At 47.6% G+C, this 20,000-nt stretch overlaps 1 protein-coding gene across 1 annotated transcript in view; it reads left to right on the forward strand.

Annotated features, from left to right (window-relative positions):
* Positions 1–20,000, forward strand: part of LOC143300054 (uncharacterized) — a 616,551-nt gene that overhangs the window by 513,574 nt on the left and 82,977 nt on the right. The window contains exon 6 of the mRNA XM_076613609.1: positions 14,977–15,056. Within this exon, the coding sequence (XP_076469724.1) occupies positions 14,977–15,056 (80 nt within the window). The remainder of the gene's footprint in view (positions 1–14,976; positions 15,057–20,000) is intronic.

Consider the following 20,000-nt stretch of genomic DNA (forward strand, 5'->3'; position numbering starts at 1 on the left):
GAATCCTAACCCAACCATGTAGTCCCCTTTTTCTTTCTTTCTTTCTTTCTTTCTTTCCTTCCTTCCTTCCTTTCCTACACGAGCTCTGCATTGGTTATTGGCTGAACGGGGAACGGTAATGGTGGTTCTGTGAAAAGAAAATGGGGAGTGTGTTTTGTGTGTGTGGGAGGGGAGGCGGCGGGGGGCGGGGGGTGGGGGGTGGGGGTGGGGGTTAGGGGGAGTTCTTTGTGAAGACGTGCAAGTGCGCATGTAGGTTTGTTCAGCGATGAGTGATGAGCACGAAGGGAAAAAAAAAAAAAAAGACGTTGTTAGGTCATCTCTTTCTTTTTTCTCTCTTTCTTTCTTTCATTATAGATGTTAGGTCATCTCTTTCTTTTTTTTTCTCACTCTTTCTTTCCTTATAGATGTTAGGTCATCTCTCTCTCTTTTTTCTCACTCTCTTTCTTTTCCTTGTAGATGTTAGGCCATCTCTTCTTTTTTTCTCACTTTCTTTCTTTCCTTATAGATGTTAGGTCATCTCTATCTTTCTCCCTTTCTTACCTTATAGATGTCAGGTCATTTCTTTCTTTTTTCGCACTCTCTTTCTTTCCTTATAGATGTTAAGTCATCTCTATTATTTTTTCTCTTTTTTTTCTTATGGTTGTCAAGTCATCTCTGTTATTTTTCTCTGTTTTATTTCTTATGGTTGTTAAGCCATCTCTGTTTTTTTTTTTTTTTTTTTTTGTGGTTGTTAAGCCATCTCTGTTTATTTCTCTCTTTTTTTCTTAGGGTTGTTAAGCCATCTCTGTTTATTTCTCTCTTTTTTTCTTATGGTTGTTAAGCCATCTCTGTTTATTTCTCTCTTTTTTTCCTATGGTTGTTAAGCCATCTATGCTTATTTCTCTTTTTTTTTTCTTATGGTTGTCAAGTCATCTCTGTTTTTTATTTCTTTTTTTTTTCTTATGGTTGTTAAGCCATCTCTGTTTATTTCTCACGCTCTTTCTTTAACTATAGTTGTTAGGCCATCTTCGTTTTTTGACTCACTTGTGTAAACAAAGTGAGTCTATGTTTTAACCCGGTGTTCGGTTGTCTGTGTGTGTGTGTGTGTGTCTGTGTGTCCGTGGTAAACTTTAACATTGACATTTTCTCTGCAACTACTTTGTCAGTTGACACCAAATTTGGCATAAAAATAGGAAAAATCCAGTTCTTTCCAGTCATCTTGTTTAAAACAATATTGTGCTTCTGGGATTGGCACAAAAAAATAAAGAATGAAGCCTAATTATATGCAAACTCCATTTACTGTTATATTTATATTTTTTGTATTCTCTAAACTTGGCACTTTGATCTGATATTCTCACCCAACAGCTAGAGCAGTCATTGTTATCATTTTTTGTTCAAACAGGAACTTCTTTTGCTAAGCATGGAATTTTTATTTATTTTGCAAACGTTTTGGTGCAGATAGTAAAAAGGGGAAATTACTCTGGAATGCTAGTGGAGTTAATTTGCTTTAAACTGATCTTTCTCATCTTAAACATTACATTTTGAAACAAGAGAGGCAAGGCCTTCAAGACTCACTTGTGATGCACTTTTTAAAAAAAATCCAAGCTTTTTATGTATTGAGTATAATTTCAAAATGTAATGTTTAAGATTAGAAAGATCAGTTTAAAGCAAACTAAGTTCCCCAGCAGAGTAATTTCCCTTGTTCTGCTATCTACACCAAAACGTTTGCAATAAATAAAACTTCCATGCTTAGCAAAAGAAGTTCCTGTTTGAACAAAAAATGATAATAATGACAGATCCTAGCTGTTGGGTCGAATATCAGATCAAAGTGCCAAGTTTAGAGAATACAAAAAATATAAATATAACAGTAAATGCATTATACTCAATACATTGGATTTTTTTAAAAAGTTTATCACAAGTGAGTCTTGAAGGCCTTGCCTTTCTTGTTTCCCTTTGTTTCTGTCATGATAATTATTATGGTTGTTATGCCATCTCTCTCCCTCACTCTCTCTCTCTCTCCCTTCTCCCTCTCTTTCTGTCTCTCCTTCTCTCTCTCTCTCCCTCTTTCTTCCTCCCTCCATCTCTCTCTCTCCATTCTCCCCCCATCTCCCTCTCTCTCCCTTCTTCTCTCCCTCCCTCTCTGCCTCTCTCTCTCCCTCCCTTGGTCCTCTTCCTCCCTCTCTTTCCCTCCCTCTCTCTCTCTCCCTTGGTCTATCCCTCCCTCTCTTTTTCCCTTCATCTCTCCCTCCCGCTCTCTCTCCCTCTTTCTCTCCCCCCTGGCCCTCTCTCCCTCCCTCTTTCTCCCTCCCTCCCTCCATTGGTCCTCTCCCTCCCTCTCTCTCCCTCCCTCCCTCTCTCCCTCTCTCCATTGGTCCTCTCTCTCCCTCCCTCCCTCCCTCCCTCCATGTCTCTCTCCTCCCCTACCCCCACCTTTTTTTTACCTGACTTATTTTGTTGTTGGTGGTGGTGTTTTTTGTATTGAAGAGATTGTGAGGTTCTAACTTTCTTTCTTAACATAATATTGTAAAGGTTTGTTGTTGTTGTTGTTTTTTTAAGCCGAAGGGAAAATGGAAAGAATTGAAAACTCTTGCCAGAAGAAAGGCTTATGAAAGGTTTAACTGAGGACTTTTTGCTGTTGTTGTTGTTTTATTTTATCCTCGTTCTGAAAATCCAGTCTGAGCGCGGTTTTGGAGTGTGTCTGTGTGAGTGAGTGTGTGTGTGTGTGTGTGTGTGTGTGTGTGTGTGTTTCTGTTGGTTTTTTTGTTGTTGTTTTTTTGCCTTGGCATCTTATTCTTTTATGCGCTTTTTTTTCTTTTTTTTTTTGCTTTGTTTTACTTTTGTTTTTATCTGTTCTTATACTTTGTTATTGGTGACAAAGAAAGGGGGATGGGAGAGGAAAAGAGAAGGGGGGGTTTAGGGGTGGGGGGTGGAGGGTCGGGGGTGGGATGGATCTTCACACGCTTGGCATCGATCGCTTCGACGGAGAAGTGGGGAGGAGGGAGGATGTGGGTTGGTGGGGGGGCGTGGGGTGAGGGTCACATTAGGGTTTAAAACTTTCTTTTCGGATGTTCGTGGCTGTACTGTGTGTCTGTGTCTGTGTCTGTGTGTGTTACGTGTGTCTGTGTGTGGTAGGGGATGGGCGAATAGGGCTGAAGGCAGAGAGAGAAAGAGAGTAGACGGTGGTTGGGGGTTGGGGGGGGGGGGGCAAAGGAGGGTAGGGGGGAGGGTAAGGATGGCGACATGGAGGGTAAACCTTCTTCTTCTCCTTCTTCTTCTTCTTGAGCTTCTTCTTCTACTACTTCTACTACTTCTTCTTCTTCTTCTTCTTCTTCTTCCCGTGGGAGTCTGTGTCGATTTGCCGACAGTTCGTGTAAGGATCTGTCTCTCCTCCCCCTCTCACTTCCTTGCTCTCTCTCTGTCTCTGTCTGTCTGTCTGACTCTTTCTCTCTGCATTTCTCTCTCTCTCTCTCTCTCTCTCTCTCTCTCTCTCTCTCTCTCTGCATCTCTCTCTGTCTCTCTCTGCATCTCTCTCTCTCTCTCTCTCTCTGTGCCATCTCCTCTCTCTCTCTCTCTCTGCCATCTCCTCTGTGTGTATGTGTGTATGTGTGTGTGCGTGTGTGTGTGTGTGTGTGTGTGTGTGTGTGTGTGTGTGTTTTTTTTTCTCTTTTTTTTTTTTCTTGTTTCCCCGCATTTTTGTTTTTGATTTTTCTTTTTCTTGGGCCTTTTTTTTTTTTTCTCTCCCTTTTTTTTTTTTTTTTTTGTTTTTTTTTTTTTTTTTTTTTTTTTCTTTTTCCCAAATAAACGGGGTTTTAATTTTTTTTTTTTTTGGGTTTCTTTTTTCCCCTTTTTTCTTTTTCCTTTATCCCCCCTTTTCCCCCCTTTTCCCCTTTCCCCCCCCCCTTTTTTCCCTTCATCTTTTTCCCCAAAAAATCAAGGCCGGAGATAAAAAAAAAAAAAACAAAAAAAAGGGGAAAGTTTAAAGAGGGAAAAAAGAAGAGAAAAATTTAAAAATTTAAAAGAAAGGGCCCCCAAAAATAAGGAAGAAAAGAAATTAAAAAGTTTATGGGGAAGAAGGAGAGGGGAGGAGGGGGAAGGAGAAAAAGAAGTTTTGAGAAGAAAAAGAAGAAGAGGAGGAGGAAGAAGAAAAAAGGAGGGGGAGGAGAAGAGAAAAAAGAAGAATAGGAGGAGGGGAAGGAAAGAGGAGGGAAGAAAAAAGGGAAAAAGGGGGGTTTGAGAAGGGGAGGGGGGGGAGGAGAGAAGGGAAAAAAAGGGAATAGGGGGAGGAGAGAAGAAGAAGGAGGGGGGGAAAAAGGGAAAAAAGAAAAGGAGGGGAGGAAAAGGGAGAAAAGAAGAAGGAGGAGGAGGGGGGAAAGAGAAGGGGGAAGGAGAAGGAAGAAAGAAGAGGAGGAGAAGAAGGAAGAAAAGAAGGGGAAGGAGAAAAAAAAAAAGGAGGAAAAAGAAAAAGAAGGGGAGGAGGGAGAAGAGAAGAGAGGAGGGGGAGAAGAAGGAGGAGGATAAAGGAAGAAAAGGAGGAGAAGAGAAGGAGGAAAAAGAAGGGAAGAGAAGAGAGGAAAAAGGGGGAGGAGGAGGGAAAGGGGAAGGGGGAAGGGAGGAGGAGGAAAAGAAGAAGGAGGAGGAAAAAGAAAAAGAGAGAAGAAAAAGGGAAGGGGGGAGGAGAAAAAGAAGGAGGAGAAGGGGGGGAGGAGGAGAAAAAAAAAAAAAATAATAAAAAGTTTTATTTTTGATTGTTAAATTTTAGGGGAAAAAAAAAAAAAGGAAAAAAAGAAAAAAGAGAAAGAGAAAGGGGGCCCCATTGGGGAAAAAGTTACAAAATGGAAATTAAAAATTTGGGGGGGGGGGGGGGAGGGAAGGGAAAAAGAAAAGGAGAAAATAAAAAAATTGAAACAAACCAAAAATTTTAACATAAAAATTCAAAAATTTTTAAAAAATAATAAAAAATAAATAAAAAAAAAAAAATTTTAAACATTAAGGAATTAAAAATACAAACGAATTTTGGGAATTGCAAAAGAACCCGTGGGGTTTTTCCCACAATTTGTTTTTGGTTGGGGTTGGGGTTGGTGTGTGGGGGGGGGTGGGTTGGGGGGGGGTTGGGGTTTTGGGGGGGGGGGGGGGGGGGTTTGGGGGGGGGGTTGGGGGGGGGGGGGTTTTTTGGGGGGGGGGGGGGGTTGGGTTTTTTTTTTGGTTTTTTTGGGGGGGGGGGGGGGGGGGGTTGTTGGGGGGGGGGGTTGTTGTTGGTTGGTGGGGTTTTTGGGGGGTTTTTGGGGGGTTTTTTTTTGGGGTTTTTGGTGGGGTTTGGGGTTGGGGGGGGGGGGGGGGGGTTTTTTTGGGGGGGGGGGGGGGGGGGGGGTTTTTGGGGGGGGGGGGGGTTTTTGGGGGGGGGGGGGGGGGTTTTTGGTTTTTGGTTTTTGGGGGGGGTGTTGGGGGGGGGGGGGGGGGGGGGGGGGGGGGGGGGGGGGGGTGGGGGGGGGGGTTTTTGGGGGGGGGGGGGGGGGGGGGGGGGGGGGGGGGGGGGGGGTTTGGGGGGGTTGGGGGGGGGGGGGGGGGGGGGGGGGGGGGGGGGGGGGGGGGGTGGGGGGGGGGGGGGGGGGGGGGGGGGGGGGGGGGGGGGGGGGGGGGGGGGGGGGGGGGGGGGGGGGCCCCCCCCCCCCCTTTCCCCGGGGGGCCCCCCCCCCCCGGGGCCCCCCCCAACCCCCCCCCCCAAAAACCCCCCCCCCCTCCTCCCCCCTCCCTTTCCTTTTTTTCCCCTCCCCCCTCCCCTCCCCCCCTTCCCCCCCCTCCCCTCTCTTTCCCCCCTTCCCCTCCTCCCCCCATCCTTCCTTTCCCCCCTTTCTTCTCTCCTCCTTCTCCTTTTCCTTTTCCTTTTTCCCTCCCCCCCTTCCCCCCCCCCTCCTCCTCCCTTTCTTCTCCCTCCCCCTTCCCTTCTCTTCCCTTTTTTTCCCTCCTCCCCCCTTTTTCTTCTTTTTTGTAGTCTTTTATTAAAGGTGGCATGTATACGTCCACAGCTCAGCGGGGGGAAAAACGAAAACTCCCCCAAGGAAAGGTTTATGGAGGTCCCCGGAAATGTGTGCCCAAATCAAAGTGACTGATTTTTGGGGTTAAAATTTTTTTTTCCCCCCATTCCAGGGGATGAGAGGAGGGGAGGGGGTCATTTTAAAGGGGGTGGGGGGTAGGTGATCATGATCTTGTCATCGGATTATTCCACGGAGAAGGAGGGGGGGAGGGGTCACGTGGGGGGGGGGGGGTAAGCGCGAGGGGAGGAGGGTTGGGGGGGGGGGAGGGGGGAGAAGGGAAGATGATGTACGTGCTTATATGTTTGTGTTTGTGTAGGTAATAGAGAGAGGGGGGAAGGGGAGAACAGAGAAGAGGGAGAGAGAGAGAGGAAGGGGGGGGCATGTAGGTATGGATGGGAGGGGTGGGAGGAGGAGGATGAAGACATGCATTGAGGGGTTGTTTGTATAGGTAATGAAGAGAGAGAGGGGGGAGACAAAGAGTGAGAAGAGAGAGAGATATAGAGGAAAGAGAGAGAGGGGGGAGAGAGGAAGGGGAGGTTGTAGTTGGAGGAGAAGAATAAGATATGGATGGGGTTGGTGGGTGTTTATATAGGGTAATGAAGAATGGGAGAGAGGGGGGGAGAGGCGAAGAGGAGACAGAGATAGGAGGGGGAAGGGGGCAGGTAGATATGGATGGAAGGGGTGAGGTGGAGGAGGACGATTAAGACATGGATTTAGGGGTGTTTGTATAGGTAATGAAGAGAGGGGGGAGACAGAGAGAAAGAGTGTGTGTGAGAGAGAAATAGAGAGAGGGGGGGGGGAGGGGGGCAAGTAGGTATGGGTGGGAGGGGTGGGAGGAGGATGATTAAGACATGGATTGAGGGGTGTTTGTATAGGTATTGAAGAGAGAGAGGGGGGAAGGGAGAAAGAGGGAGAGAGAGAGAGAGAGGAAGTGGGTAGGTAGGTATGGATGGGAGGGGTGGGAGGAGGAGGATGAAGACATGCATTGAGGGGTGTTTGTATAGGTAATGAAGAGAGGGGGGAGACAGAGAGAAAGAGTGAGAAAGAGAGAGAGAGATAGAGAGAGAGAGGGGGGGGAAGAGAGAGAGGAAGGGGAGGTGTAGTTGGGAGGAGAAGAATGAAGATATGGATGGGGGTGGTGGGTGTTTATATAGGTAATGAAGAAAGGGAGAGAGGGGGGGGGGGGGAGAGGCGAAGAGAGACAGAGATAGGAGGGGAAGGGGGCAGGTAGATATGGATGGAAGGGGTGAGGTGGAGGAGGACGATTAAGACATGGATTTAGGGGTGTTTGTATAGGTAATGAAGAGAGGGGGGAGACAGAGAGAAAGAGTGTGTGTGAGAGAGAAATAGAGAGAGAGAGGGGGGGAAGGGGGGCAAGTAGGTATGGGTGGGAGGGGTGGGAGGAGGATGATTAAGACATGGATTGAGGGGTGTTTGTATAGGTAATGAAGAGAGAGAGGGGGAGATAAAGAGGGAGAGAGAGAGAGGGGGGGGAGAGACAGAGATAGGATAGTGAAGGGGGCAAGTAGGTATGGGTGGGAGGGGTAGGAGGAAGAGGATGAAGACATCGATTGATAGGTAGTTACATAGGTAATGAAGAGAGTGAGAGACGGGGGGGTGGGGGGGGGGAGAGAGAGAGAGAGAGGAAGGGTAGGTTGGTATGGGTGAGTGTGGATGGGGAGGATTAAGACATGGATGGACGGGTGTTTGTGTAGGTGATAGAGAGGGGGGGGGAGCACAGAGAGAGAGGGAGAGAAAGGGAGAGAGGGAGAGAGAGAGAGAGAAGGGGGTAGGTTGGTATGGGTGAGTGGGATGGGGGAGGATTAAGACATGGATGGACGGGTGTTTGTGTAGGTAATGGAGAGGGGGGGGGAGCACAGAGAGAGAGGGGAGAGAAAGGGAGACAGAGAGAGGGAGAGAGAGAGAGGAAGGGGGTAGGTTGGTATGGGTGAGTGGGATGGGGAGGATTAAGACATGGATGGACGGGTGTTTGTGTAGGTAATGGAGAGGGGGGGGGGGGGAGCACAGAGAGAGAGGGAGAGAAAGGGAGACAGAGAGAGGGAGAGAGAGAGAGGAAGGCGGTAGGTTGGTATGGGTGAGTGTGGATAGGGAGGATTAAGACATGGATGGACGGGTGTTTGTGTAGGTAATGGAGAGGGGGGGGGGAGCACAGAGAGAGAGGGAGAGAAGGAGAGAGGGAGACAGAGGGAGAGAGAGGGAGAGGAAGGGGGTAGGTTGGTATGGGTGAGTGGGATGGGGAGGATTAAGACATGGATGGACGGGTGTTTTGTGTAGGTAATGGAGAGGGGGGGGGAGCACAGAGAGAAGAGGGAGAGAAAGAGAGAGAGGGAGCAGAGGGAGAGAGAGAGGAAGGGGGTAGGTAGGTATGGGTGGGGGGAGGAGGAGGAGGATTAAGACATGGATGGACGATGTGTTTGTGTAGGTAATGGAGAGGGGGGGGGCACTGAGAACGAGAGGGAGAGAAAGGGAGAGAGGGAGACAGAGGGAGAGAGAGAGAGAGAGGAAGGGGGTAGGTTGGTATGGGTGAGTGGGATGGGGAGGATTAAGACATGGATGGACGGGTGTTTGTGTAGGTAATGGAGAGGGGGTGGGGGGGAGCACAGAGAGAGAGGGAGTGAAAGGGAGAGAGGGAGACAGAGGGAGAGAGAGAGAGAGAGGAAGGGGGTAGGTTGGTATGGGTGAGTGGGATGGGGAGGATTAAGACATGGATGGACGGGTGTTTGTGTAGGTAATGGAGAGGGGGGGGAGCACAGAGAGAGAGGGAGAGAAAGGGAGAGAGGGAGACAGAGGGAGAGGAAGGGGGTAGGTGGTATGGGTGAGTGGGAGGGGAGGATTAAGACATGGATGGACGGGTGTTTGTGTAGGTAATGGAGAGGGGGGGGGAGCACAGAGAGACAGGGAGAGAGGGAAACAGAGGGAGAGAGAGAGAGAGGAAGGGGGTAGGTTGGTATGGGTGAGTAGGATGGGGAGGATTAAGACATGGATGGACGGGTGTTTGTGTAGGTAATGGAGAGGGGGTGGGGGGGAGCACAGAGAGAGAGGGAGAGAAAGGGAGAGAGGGAGACAGAGGGAGAGAGAGAGAGAGAGGAAGGGGGTAGGTTGGTATGGGTGAGTAGGATGGGGAGGATTAAGACATGGATGGACGGGTGTTTGTGTAGGTAATGGAGAGGGGGTGGGGGGGAGCACAGAGAGAGAGGGAGAGAGGGAGACAGAGGGAGAGAGAGGAGAGAGAGGAAGGGGGTAGGTTGGTATGGGTGAGTGGGATGGGAGGATTAAGACATGATGGACGGGTGTTTGTGTAGGTAATGGAGAGGGGGGGGGAGCACAGAGAGACAGGGAGAGAGGGAAACAGAGGGAGAGAGAGAGAGAGGAAGGGGGTAGGTTGGTATGGGTGAGTAGGATGGGGAGGATTAAGACATGGATGGACGGGTGTTTGTGTAGGTAATGGAGAGGGGGTGGGGGGGAGCACAGAGAGAGAGGGAGAGAAAGGGAGAGAGGGAGACAGAGGGAGAGAGAGAGAGAGAGGAAGGGGGGTAGGTTGGTATGGTGTGAGTAGGATGGGGAGGATTAAGACATGGATGGACGGGTGTTTGTGTAGGTAATGGAGAGGGGGTGGGGGGGAGCACAGAGAGAGAGGGAGAGAAAGGGAGAGAGGGAGACAGAGGGAGAGAGAGAGAGAGAGGAAGGGGGTAGGTGGTATGGGTGAGTGGGATGGGGAGGATTAAGACATGGATGGACGGGTGTTTGTGTAGGTAATGGAGAGGGGGGGGGAGCACAGAGAGAGAGGGAGAGAAAGGGAGAGAGGGAGACAGAGGGAGAGGAAGGGGGTAGGTTGGTATGGGTGAGTGGGATGGGGAGGATTAAGACATGGATGGACGGGTGTTTGTGTAGGTAATGGAGAGGGGGGGGGGAGCACAGAGAGAGAGGGAGAGAAAGGGAGAGAGGGAGAGAGAGAGAGGAAGGGGGGTAGGTAGGTATGGGTGAGTGGGATGGGGAGGATTAAGACATGGATGGACGGGTGTTTGTGTAGGTAATGGAGAGGGGGGGGGAGCACACAGAGAGAGGGGAGAGAAAAGGGAGAGAGGAGAGGAGACAGAGGGAGAGAGAGAGAGAGAGGAAGGGGTAGGTTGGTATGGGTGAGTGGGATGGGGAGGATTAAGACATGGATGGACGGGTGTTTGTGTAGGTAATGGAGAGTGGGGGGGGAGCACAGAGAGAGAGGGAGAGAAAGGGAGACAAGAGGGAGAGAGGAGAGGGGTAGGTAGGTATGGGTGGGGGGAGGAGGAGGAGGATTAAGACATGGATGGACGGGTGTTTGTGTAGGTAATGGAGAGGGGGGGGGGGAGCACAGAGACAGAGGGAGAGAGAGGGAGAGAGAGAGAGAGGAAGGGGGGTAGGTTGGTATGGGTGAGTGGGATGGGGAGGATTAAGACATGGATGGACGGGTGTTTGTGTAGGTAATGGAGAGGGGGGGAGCACAGAGAGAGAGGGAGAGAAAGGGAGAGAGGGAGACAGAGGGAGAGAGAGAGGGAGAGAAAGGGAGAGAGAGAGAGGAAGGGGGTAGGTTGGTATGGGTGAGTGGGATGGGGAGGATTAAGACATGGATGGACGGGTGTTTGTGTAGGTAATGGAGAGTGGGGGGGGGAGGGGCACAGAGAGAGAGGGAGAGAAAGGGAGACAGAGAGAGGGAGAGAGGAAGGGGGTAGGTAGGTGTGGGAGGAGGAGGAGGATGAAGATTAATTTTGGATGGAGGGGATCGGGAAAACTTTTTTTCTTTCTTCCCCGAGGGAGTCTGTGTCGATCTGCTGACAGTTCGTGTAAGGAGCTGTCTCTGTCTGTTGTCTTGACCCCTGCCCCTGTCTCATTCTCTCTGTCTCTCTGTCTCTCTCCCTCTCTCTCTGTGTCTGTCTCTCTCTGTCTGTCTGTCTCTCTCTCTTGCTCTCTATTTCTGTATGTCTCACTCTCACACACTCTCTCTCTTGCTTCTCTGTCTCTGTCTCTCTCTCTCTCTGTATGTCTCTCTCACTCTCACACTTTCTCTCTGTATCTATGTATATCTCTCTTGCGCGCAATAAATATACCCCCCCTCTCTCTCCCTCGCTCTCTCTCTGTCTACATCTCTCTGTCTCTCGGTGTCTGTCTGTCTCTCTCTCTCACTCTATCTATCTCTCTCTGTCTCTCTCGCTTTCTCTCCCTCTGTCTGTCTGTCTCTCTCTCTGTCTCTCTCCATATATCTCTCTCTCTCCCTCTCTCTCTCCCTCTCTCTGTCTGTCTCTCTCCATCTCTGTCTGTCTCTCTCTCTCTCTCTCTCTCTCTCGCTCGCTCGCTCGCTCTCTGTCTGTCTTTGTCTCTCTCTCTCCCTCTCTCCCTCTGTCTCCCCCCACCCCTTTCTCTCTCTCTCTCTCACTTACTCACTCTCTCTCTCTCTCTCTCTCTCTCTCTCTCTCTCACTGACTCGCTCACTGAGGGGAGTCAACGCTGTCAGAATGCACGTGCTACTGAGCTCATAAATACATAGACTTAACGTTATGCTGTGACTTGACGGTGCCACGGTGCTGCGCGATGTGGAGGAAACTGGACAGCTCCTCCCTCTGCCAACCCACAACTCTTCCTACCACCCCTTGACGTCGTTAATTCTGCCAGTTTTGCTTCTGTCTGTCTTGTAGCAGTCTTTTGCTCTCTGTCTCTCTCTCTGTCTGTCTCTGTCTCTCTGTCTCTGTCTCTCTCTCTCTCTCTGTCTCTCTCTCTCTCTCTCTCTCTCTCTCTCTCTCTCTCTCTCTCTCTCTCTCTCTCTCTCCTACATGCCATTACTTTGAATGGATGGTCGAACTGCACTTTGTTGCACAGATTGATTGATTTAGTTTTGGCTTTGGTTTTCATCAATATTATTACTATTGATGCATGTTGTTATTTGTATTATGAACCCCCATGTCATTAGGGCTGTAAAGCTATTGACATTAAAGTGTTCAGTGTTCTCTCTCTCTCTCTCTCTCTCTCTCTCTCTCTGTGTGTGTGTGTGTGTGTGTGTGTGTGTGTCGGGAGGGGGACGGCGGGGGGTGTTGCTTTTGAGCGTTTTCTACCATTTCCGTTTACAGTTTGGTTTGCACATAAACACTACATGTACAGAACACAGCAACCCACTCCCCGCCCTCTCCTGTCAAATGTGTCAGCAGATATACGCACATTTAAGAACAGAAAGGAAAATCAGTAACTATGTTGGTTGAACTCTCAACCCCCACCGCCACCACTCCCCCCACCATCACCACCCTTCCCCCAACCTCCCCCACCCCACTCCCGGCCAAAAAAAAAAAAAAGTTCTAAAACGATGCAAACTTTGTTGAAATTCCCATTCCGATCACCACACAACTGGACTGATCAATGTGTTGTTCTGTCCATAAATCTGTTCATAATAAGTGCTGTATTTCACCTTCCTTTTTTTTTCTTTTTTTTAATGCACCTCTGCGATAAATATGAACGTGATTACTCACCCTACAGTTATGTTTATGCCTTTCAAAACACCTTGAATTGAAATGATGATGCAAAAAAAAAAAAAATCATTTCAGTGGAAGATTTAGACAAAAACAAAAACAAAATCCTCAAAACTACACCAACTCGGGACAGAATTCTGTCATGTTTGGGAATTGTTTCTGACTTTCAATAATTTTCTCGAAATTAGCTTGGAGCCACTGAGGGAAGGTTTGGGGGGGGGGGGGGGGGGGAGGCGAAGGGGCGTGAGAGAAAGTGAGTGAGAGAAGGAGGGAGAGAGGGATGGGCGTGGATGAGATTCCAGATTCAAAATTCAAGATTCAAAAACTTTATTACTCAAGGATAAAGATTTTAGGCATCGCCCAGTCTTCCAATCTGTCCTTGTGACAACAATAACAATCACAACATTAACGATAACGACACAAAAATATTAATTTTGTTAACGCTGCTACATCTACTGCTACTACAACGAAGAATGATCACCACCATCATCATTAACATCGTAAAAAAGTAATAAAAACGAACGCATTCATACATTCATATCCATACACATGCACACACTCTCTCCACCCAACATACACACACACACACACACACACACACACACACACGCACGCACGCACGCACGCACGCACAGAGAGAGAGAGAGAGAGAGAGAGAGAGGAACAGAGACACAGAGAAAGAAAGGTTTTGGGTAGGATAGGGCTGGATTACTAAAAGGTGCCTGGGAAAGAAATTGGAAGAAAAGGGAGAAACAGACAGACAGACAGACAGGGACAGAGACACGCACAGACAGAAACACACACACACACACACACACACACACACACACACACACACACACACACACGCACGCACGCACGCACACACAGAGTGAGAGAGAGAGGGCGGTGGACGCCAGAGAGAGAGAGAGAGAGAGAACGCCAGAGACTGAGACAGGGACAGAGAGACAGTCAGGCAGACAGAGAGAATGCCACTGAGAGAGAGACAGAGACAGAGAGACAGACAGTCAACCAAACAGAAAGAATGCCAGAGAGAGACAGTCAGACAGAGAGAATGTGACGGGCGCAATAGCCGAGTGGTTAAAGCGTTGGACTGTCAATCTGAGGGTCCCGGGTTCGAATCACGGTGACGGCGCCTGGTGGGTAAAGGGTGGAGATTTTTACGATCTTCCAGGTCAACATATGTGCAGACCTGCTAGTGCCTGAACCCCCTTCGTGTGTATATGCAAGCAGAAGATCAAATACGCACGTTAAAGATCCTGTAATCCATGTCAGCGTTCGGTGGGTTATGGAAACAAGAACATACCCAGGATGCACACCCCCCAAAACGGAGTATGGCTGCCTACATGGCGGGGTAAAAACGGTCATACACGTAAAAGCCCACTCGTGTGCATACGAGTGAACGCAGAAGAAGAAGAACAGAGAGAATGCCAGAGAGAGACAGAGACAGGGTGTTCCATTTCACAGCGCCAACACAATGGCCAAAGACAATACATCAAAACCGAAATTAACGCAATCACATGACAGGGAATTTCCTCCTGATATCAGTGTGTGTGTGTGTGTGTGTGTGTGTGTGTGTGTGTCTGATTTTGTGTCTGTGTGCGTATGGTTACGTGCGTGCATGCGTGCATGCATGTGTGTGTGTGCCTGTGTGTATGTGAGAATGTGTGTGTGTGTGTGGGTGAGTGTTTCGCGCTCTCGAACATGAATGCATGTATTTGTGTGTGTGTTTGCGAGTATATGTTTGTGCATGCGTGTGTGTGTGTGTGTGTGTGTGTGCGTGCGTGCGTGTGTTTGTATGTATGTGACAGAGAGAAAGACAGACACACAGAGAGAGAATGAGAAAGGCGAGAGCAGGAGAGGAAGAGGGCGTGAAGGAATATGGGATATAACTCTTGTCATTCGTTTTCTTAGAGTCATCGACGCAGTTGTTTCCCATGCTTGTCTCTCCCGGTTTCGTGAAAATTTATCTGTATTTATTTTCCTTCTTCTTATTTTCCCGCAGGTGTTGTACAGAAACACAAGCTGCATGCTGATATCACATATGTTTGTGTTTTTTTTGAATTGCGCTGTTTGATGTCAAGTAGATAATTGCTTATAAATATTCATTTACTTTCATCACTGTTTGGTTGTCGTGGTAAATTGACTGGGTGGGGGTGGGGAAGGGTTGGGGGCGGGCGAGGGGGGGTCTTCTTCTTCTTCGTTATGATGATGATGATGATGATGATTGGTGGTGGTGGTGGTGGTGGTAATGTTACTGTCAACATCATCATCACCATTACTATTATTTCATTTAGTTTTGTTGTTGTTCTTACTTATTGTCATTACTGTTTAGTTCTTGTTGTTGTTACTGTCATTATTGTTATTTAGTAGTAGTAGTAGTAGTAGTATTGTTGTTATTATCATTATTATTATTATCATCATTATTATTATGTCTATGACCTGTGATGTTTCAGAACTGTGGGGACGTGTCACCCACAACTCTCTCACCTGAACAGTCTCCCAGCAACTCTTGTGATGAGGGGGAGGGGGCTACGTGAGTACCTGTCTGTCTGTCTGTCTGTCTGCGTTTGTCTGTCTGTCTAGTGAGATTTGTATTTGTATTTCTTTTTTTTTATCACAACAGATTTCTCTGTGTGAAATTCGGGCTGCTCTCCCCCAGGGAGAGCGCGTCGCTACACTACAGCGCCAACCATTTTTTGTGTGTATTTTTCCTGCGTGCAGTTTTATTAGTTTTTCCTATCGAGATTATTTGTATGTCAGTCTGTCTGCCTGTGTTAGTGAGTTTGTGTATCTGTCTATGTCCTTCTGTCTGTCTGTCTGTCTGTTTTGTGTCTTTATGTCTGTCAAAGTGAGATTATCTCTGTGTGTGTCTGCGTTTTTGAGTTTGTGTATCTGTCTATCCATATGTCTATACGTGTTTTTCTGTATGTGTGTTTGTCTGTTTGCCTGTCTGTCCGTCCGTCCGTCTGTATGTATAACTGCTTATCCGTTTCTGTCTGTCTGTCTGTCTATCTATCTATCTATCTATCTATATATATATCTGTATGTCTATATATCTGTCTATCTTTTATTCTGATTACCTCTATTATCTATCTCTCCACCCCACCCACTCTCACTCTCTCTCTCTCTCTCTCTCTCTCTCTCTCTTCCCACCCCCCTCTCCCTCTCTACCCTCTTTCGATCCGGTTCTTTGTCTGTCTGTCTGTCTGTCTGTCTGTCTGTCTGTCTGTCTGTCTCTGTCTCTCTCTCTCTCTCTCTCTCTCTCTCTCTCTCTCTCTCTCTTCCCACCCCCCTCTCCCTCTCTACCCTCTTTCGATCCGGTTCTCTGTCTGTCTGTCTGTCTGTCTGTCTCTCTCTCTCTCTCTCTCTCTCTCTCTCTCTCTCTCCCTCTCTGTCTGCCTCTCAGACATAGAGACAGACAGAATGCTGGTCAGTGACAGAGATCGAAAGAGCACAACATATATGCCTATCCTTTGGCAGAGCATGAGAAGGGTGCGGTAAGGGAGGCGGGGGGCGGGAGGGGGTAGGGGAGGGGATGTGGGAGATGTGGGGAGTGCGACAGAAGGAGCTAGTGAGGTGAGATCACGTCTTAGGACATAAATTGGAGGAGGGGGGGGGGGATTTTAGGCATGAGAGGAATGTGTAGTGTGGTGGTGATTGCCGTCAGATAGCGATTGACCTCCCTCAAACCCCCCCTCCCTCTCTCTCTCTTTCTCTTTCTCTCCCTCTCTCCTCCTCCCTCGCTCCCTCTCTCCCTCTCTCCTCCTTCCTCGTTCCCTCTCTCCTTCCCTCCATTCTTCTCTCTCTCTCTCTCTCTCTCTCTCTCTCTCTCTCTCTCTCTCTCTCTCTCTCTTTCTGTCCCCACCATCTCGCTCTTTCGTCTTCACTCTTTCTCTCTCCCTGTCTCCCCCCACACCCCTCTGTCTCTGTCGCTGTCTGTCTGTCTCTCTCTCTCTCTCTCTCTCTCGCTCCCTCTCTCCTCCTCCTCCATCGCTCCCTCTCTATCTCTCTTTCCCCATCCCTCCCCATCTTGTCGCCCCATGAAATGCCCCTCATCCTCACCCCACCCACTGTCATTCCATCCCACCACCACCGGCCCCCCCCCTCCCCCCTCAGCCCCCCAACTCCCACCGCTCCTCTCCCACTGACCCCCACGATGGTCAAGCATGCAGGTAATCGGATCGTCAGAGGACTCTGGTCACTGCAAGCCCTGACCAGCAGCGCTTTTTCAGCTGGCTCAGTCGTCAGGATTTGGCTGCCTTTGTTCACCCCCCCCCCCCCCCCCCCCCCCCCCCCGACCCCCCACCCCCACCCCTACCCCCCCCCTCCCCCGCCCGATCTCCCATGCCAACATATGTGCAGACTTGCTTAGTGCCTAAACCCCCTTCGTGTGTATACCGCAAGCATAAGATCAAATACGGCACGTTAAACATCATGTAATCCATGTTAGCTTTCGATGGGTTATGGAAACAAGAACATACCCAGCATGCACACCCCCGAAAACGGAGTATGGCTGCCTGCATGGCGGGTTAAAAAAAAAAAAAACAACAACAAACGGTCATACAAGTAAACGCCCACTCGCGTACAAACGAGTGAACGTGAGAGATGCAGCACATGAACTCAGAAATAAGAAGAAGAAGAGCAAAACGACAGAGGTGGCTGGTTCGATTACCGCAGATCCCAGATACAGTGATTGAAGGGAACCCGTGTAGCCTTGTCGTTCACGTCACCCTGGGTCCTTAATTAAGGAAGACGAGCTACACTTTGTGTCACGTCATGTTGCCCTGCCTTGAGTGACTTCAGACAAAACCTAAAAACCAACCGACCAAAGCATTACAAAGATCCGTCCGACTTTAGTTCATAACTTCCTCACGTCGTCATGAGTCTACTCTGTGCAACACACACACACACACACACAGATATATATATATATATATATATATATATATATATATATATATATATATATATATATATATATATATATAACACAAAGATCAAATGTATTCGGCCTGAGAGGTATGTGTCGTCTGGTGATTGCCGTCAGATAGCGAATGACCCCCCTCTGTGTGTGTGTGTGTGTGTGTGTGTGTGTGTGTGTGTATGTGTGTGTGTGTGTGTGTGTGTGTGTGTGTGTGTGTGTGTGTGTGTGTGTGTGTGTGTGGGTGTGTGTGTGTCGGATATAATCATATACATTTATATGAAGCATTGAAGAGATTGCGAAATGTTTCGTCGTGAGTGTTGTTGGACATTTGTGTTTGCTATTTTTGGTTGGTTTGTGTTGTGTGTCATGTTAATTTTATTGACTCACTTGTGTAAACAAAGTGAGTCTATGTTTTAACCCGGTGTTCGGTTGTCTGTGTGTGTGTCTGTGTCTGTATTTCCGTGGTAAACTTTAATATTGCCATTTTCTCTGGAAATACTTTGTCTGCCAATACCAAATTTGGCTTTTAAACATAGCATAAAAAAAATCTTCACAGTCATACCAACAACAGGTTGTAAGTCTCCCGAATTGAGCCGTATTTTCGATTCATTAACGGTTTATTTCGTTGAGATTCGTTCCGAAATCCGAAAATCATAAGAAATCGCTTCCCACTGAGTTAGGCCTACTTGAAGATAGGTTGTGTTCGAAGACGACATGACCTAGTTTTTCTTGTTCACAATTAAAAGGAAAGAAATACAAATTCTGGACAGAACACATACAGTGATACTAACTACACCATTGACGTGTTTACTGCGTATAGATATTCTAAATTGGACACTGAATTAACTGGAGTCAACATAAAAATTGAATCAGTGAGTTCTCTCAGCCTGTTGTGGACTGGTTCGTGCAGATCTAGAGATCTACCATCTGTTGCTTTGTGCTTGAAGGGATAGCAAAGTCTCCTTTACCGCCGAAATAAAAGAATAATCGAGATATAATTAAAACACACACACACACACACACACACACACACACACAACATGATTTACACGGTGTTATTACGTCCACTATAATCACATCTATTTATCGCAGGAAGAAGAAAACGTCAACATTGCTTTAAGTATTGAATTAGTCAAATGACGTCAGATGCGCCGCAGCAGTGGGGATTAGTCTGCTTGCTTCGGAACTAAATATGCACACACACACACACACACACACACACACACACACACACACACACACACACACACACACACACACACACACACATATATATATATATATATATATACATAACTACATACATGTATATGAATGTGTATTGTGTGTGCGTGCGTTTATGTAAGTTTGTGCCTGCCTATGTGTGCGTATATGTTAGGGTAGCTGTTAGATACACATGTATTGTTAAAATGTATGTATGCAGTGTGTGTGTGTGTGTGTGTGTGTGTGTGTGTGTGTGTGTGTGTGTGTGTGTGGTCATATTTTGGTGTGTGTATGTAACATAGATGTAATGTTTAATGTTAACAAAGCGTTTTTTGTAAAGCACCCAGAGCAGATTTCTGGATAGTGTGCTATGTAAGTATCCATTATTATTATTATACATACATACATATATAACTTTTTCTCCCCAGCTTATTTTATATATGATATTCAATACAGAGCACTTTTCAACGATATTTTTAAATCTCTTTCTCTCTCTCTGTCTCTGTCTCTCTCTCTGTCTCTTCTGTCTGTCTGTCTGTCTGTCTGTCTGTCTCTCTCTCTCTCTCTCTCTCTCTCTCTCTCTCTCTCTCTCTCTCTCTCTCTCTCTCTCTCTCTCTCTCCTCATGATTCCTTTACTGGATAAAGCGCGAAGCACAAAGTGAGTCTTGAAGGTTTTGCCTCTTGTTTATCGTTCTGTAATGTTACCCCCTTCAGTAAGGGGCTTTGGCCTTTATCTGAGTTAAAAAAAAAAAAAAAAAGAAAGAATCGTTATCGTTATCACCACCGATCCCAGATCAGTCTTGGCTGCTGCACACGAATTTTGGAGAAGATAAAAAAAATTTGCGTTGCGTCCTCGCTTTTTGAAAAGCAAGCTGTGATTATACTTTATTTTTTTCCCTTTCAGACAGAGGGAGAGAGGGAGGGAGGGGGAGAGAGAGAGAGAGAGGGGGGGGGGGGGGGTAGGCGGGTGTGGGGGGTGCGTCTCTTGAAAAAAGAGGAATCCCCCTATCCTTTCTGGGGTTTTTTTTTTTTTTTTTTTTTATATTTTGTGCTGCTTTGGCAATGCTTAAATTTGATGGCCTCTCAGCGGCGTTAGTTTTACATTCAGAAACAAAAAAATCCTGCTTTATATATATATATATATATATACATCCACAGTCTTGTTCTAGATGGCGTAAAACTATCGACCAGCTGGATGAAATGGCACACAGACAAACATATGCGTATGAATACACGCGCGAACACACGAACACGTACATACACACAAGCACGGGGTACGGACACACACACACACACACACACACAATCACTGCACGCATCCACCCCCACCCCACCCCCCCACCCCCCACG

Source organism: Babylonia areolata, chromosome 25 (assembly GCF_041734735.1).
Source record: "Babylonia areolata isolate BAREFJ2019XMU chromosome 25, ASM4173473v1, whole genome shotgun sequence".
NCBI lineage: Eukaryota > Metazoa > Mollusca > Gastropoda > Neogastropoda > Buccinidae > Babylonia > Babylonia areolata.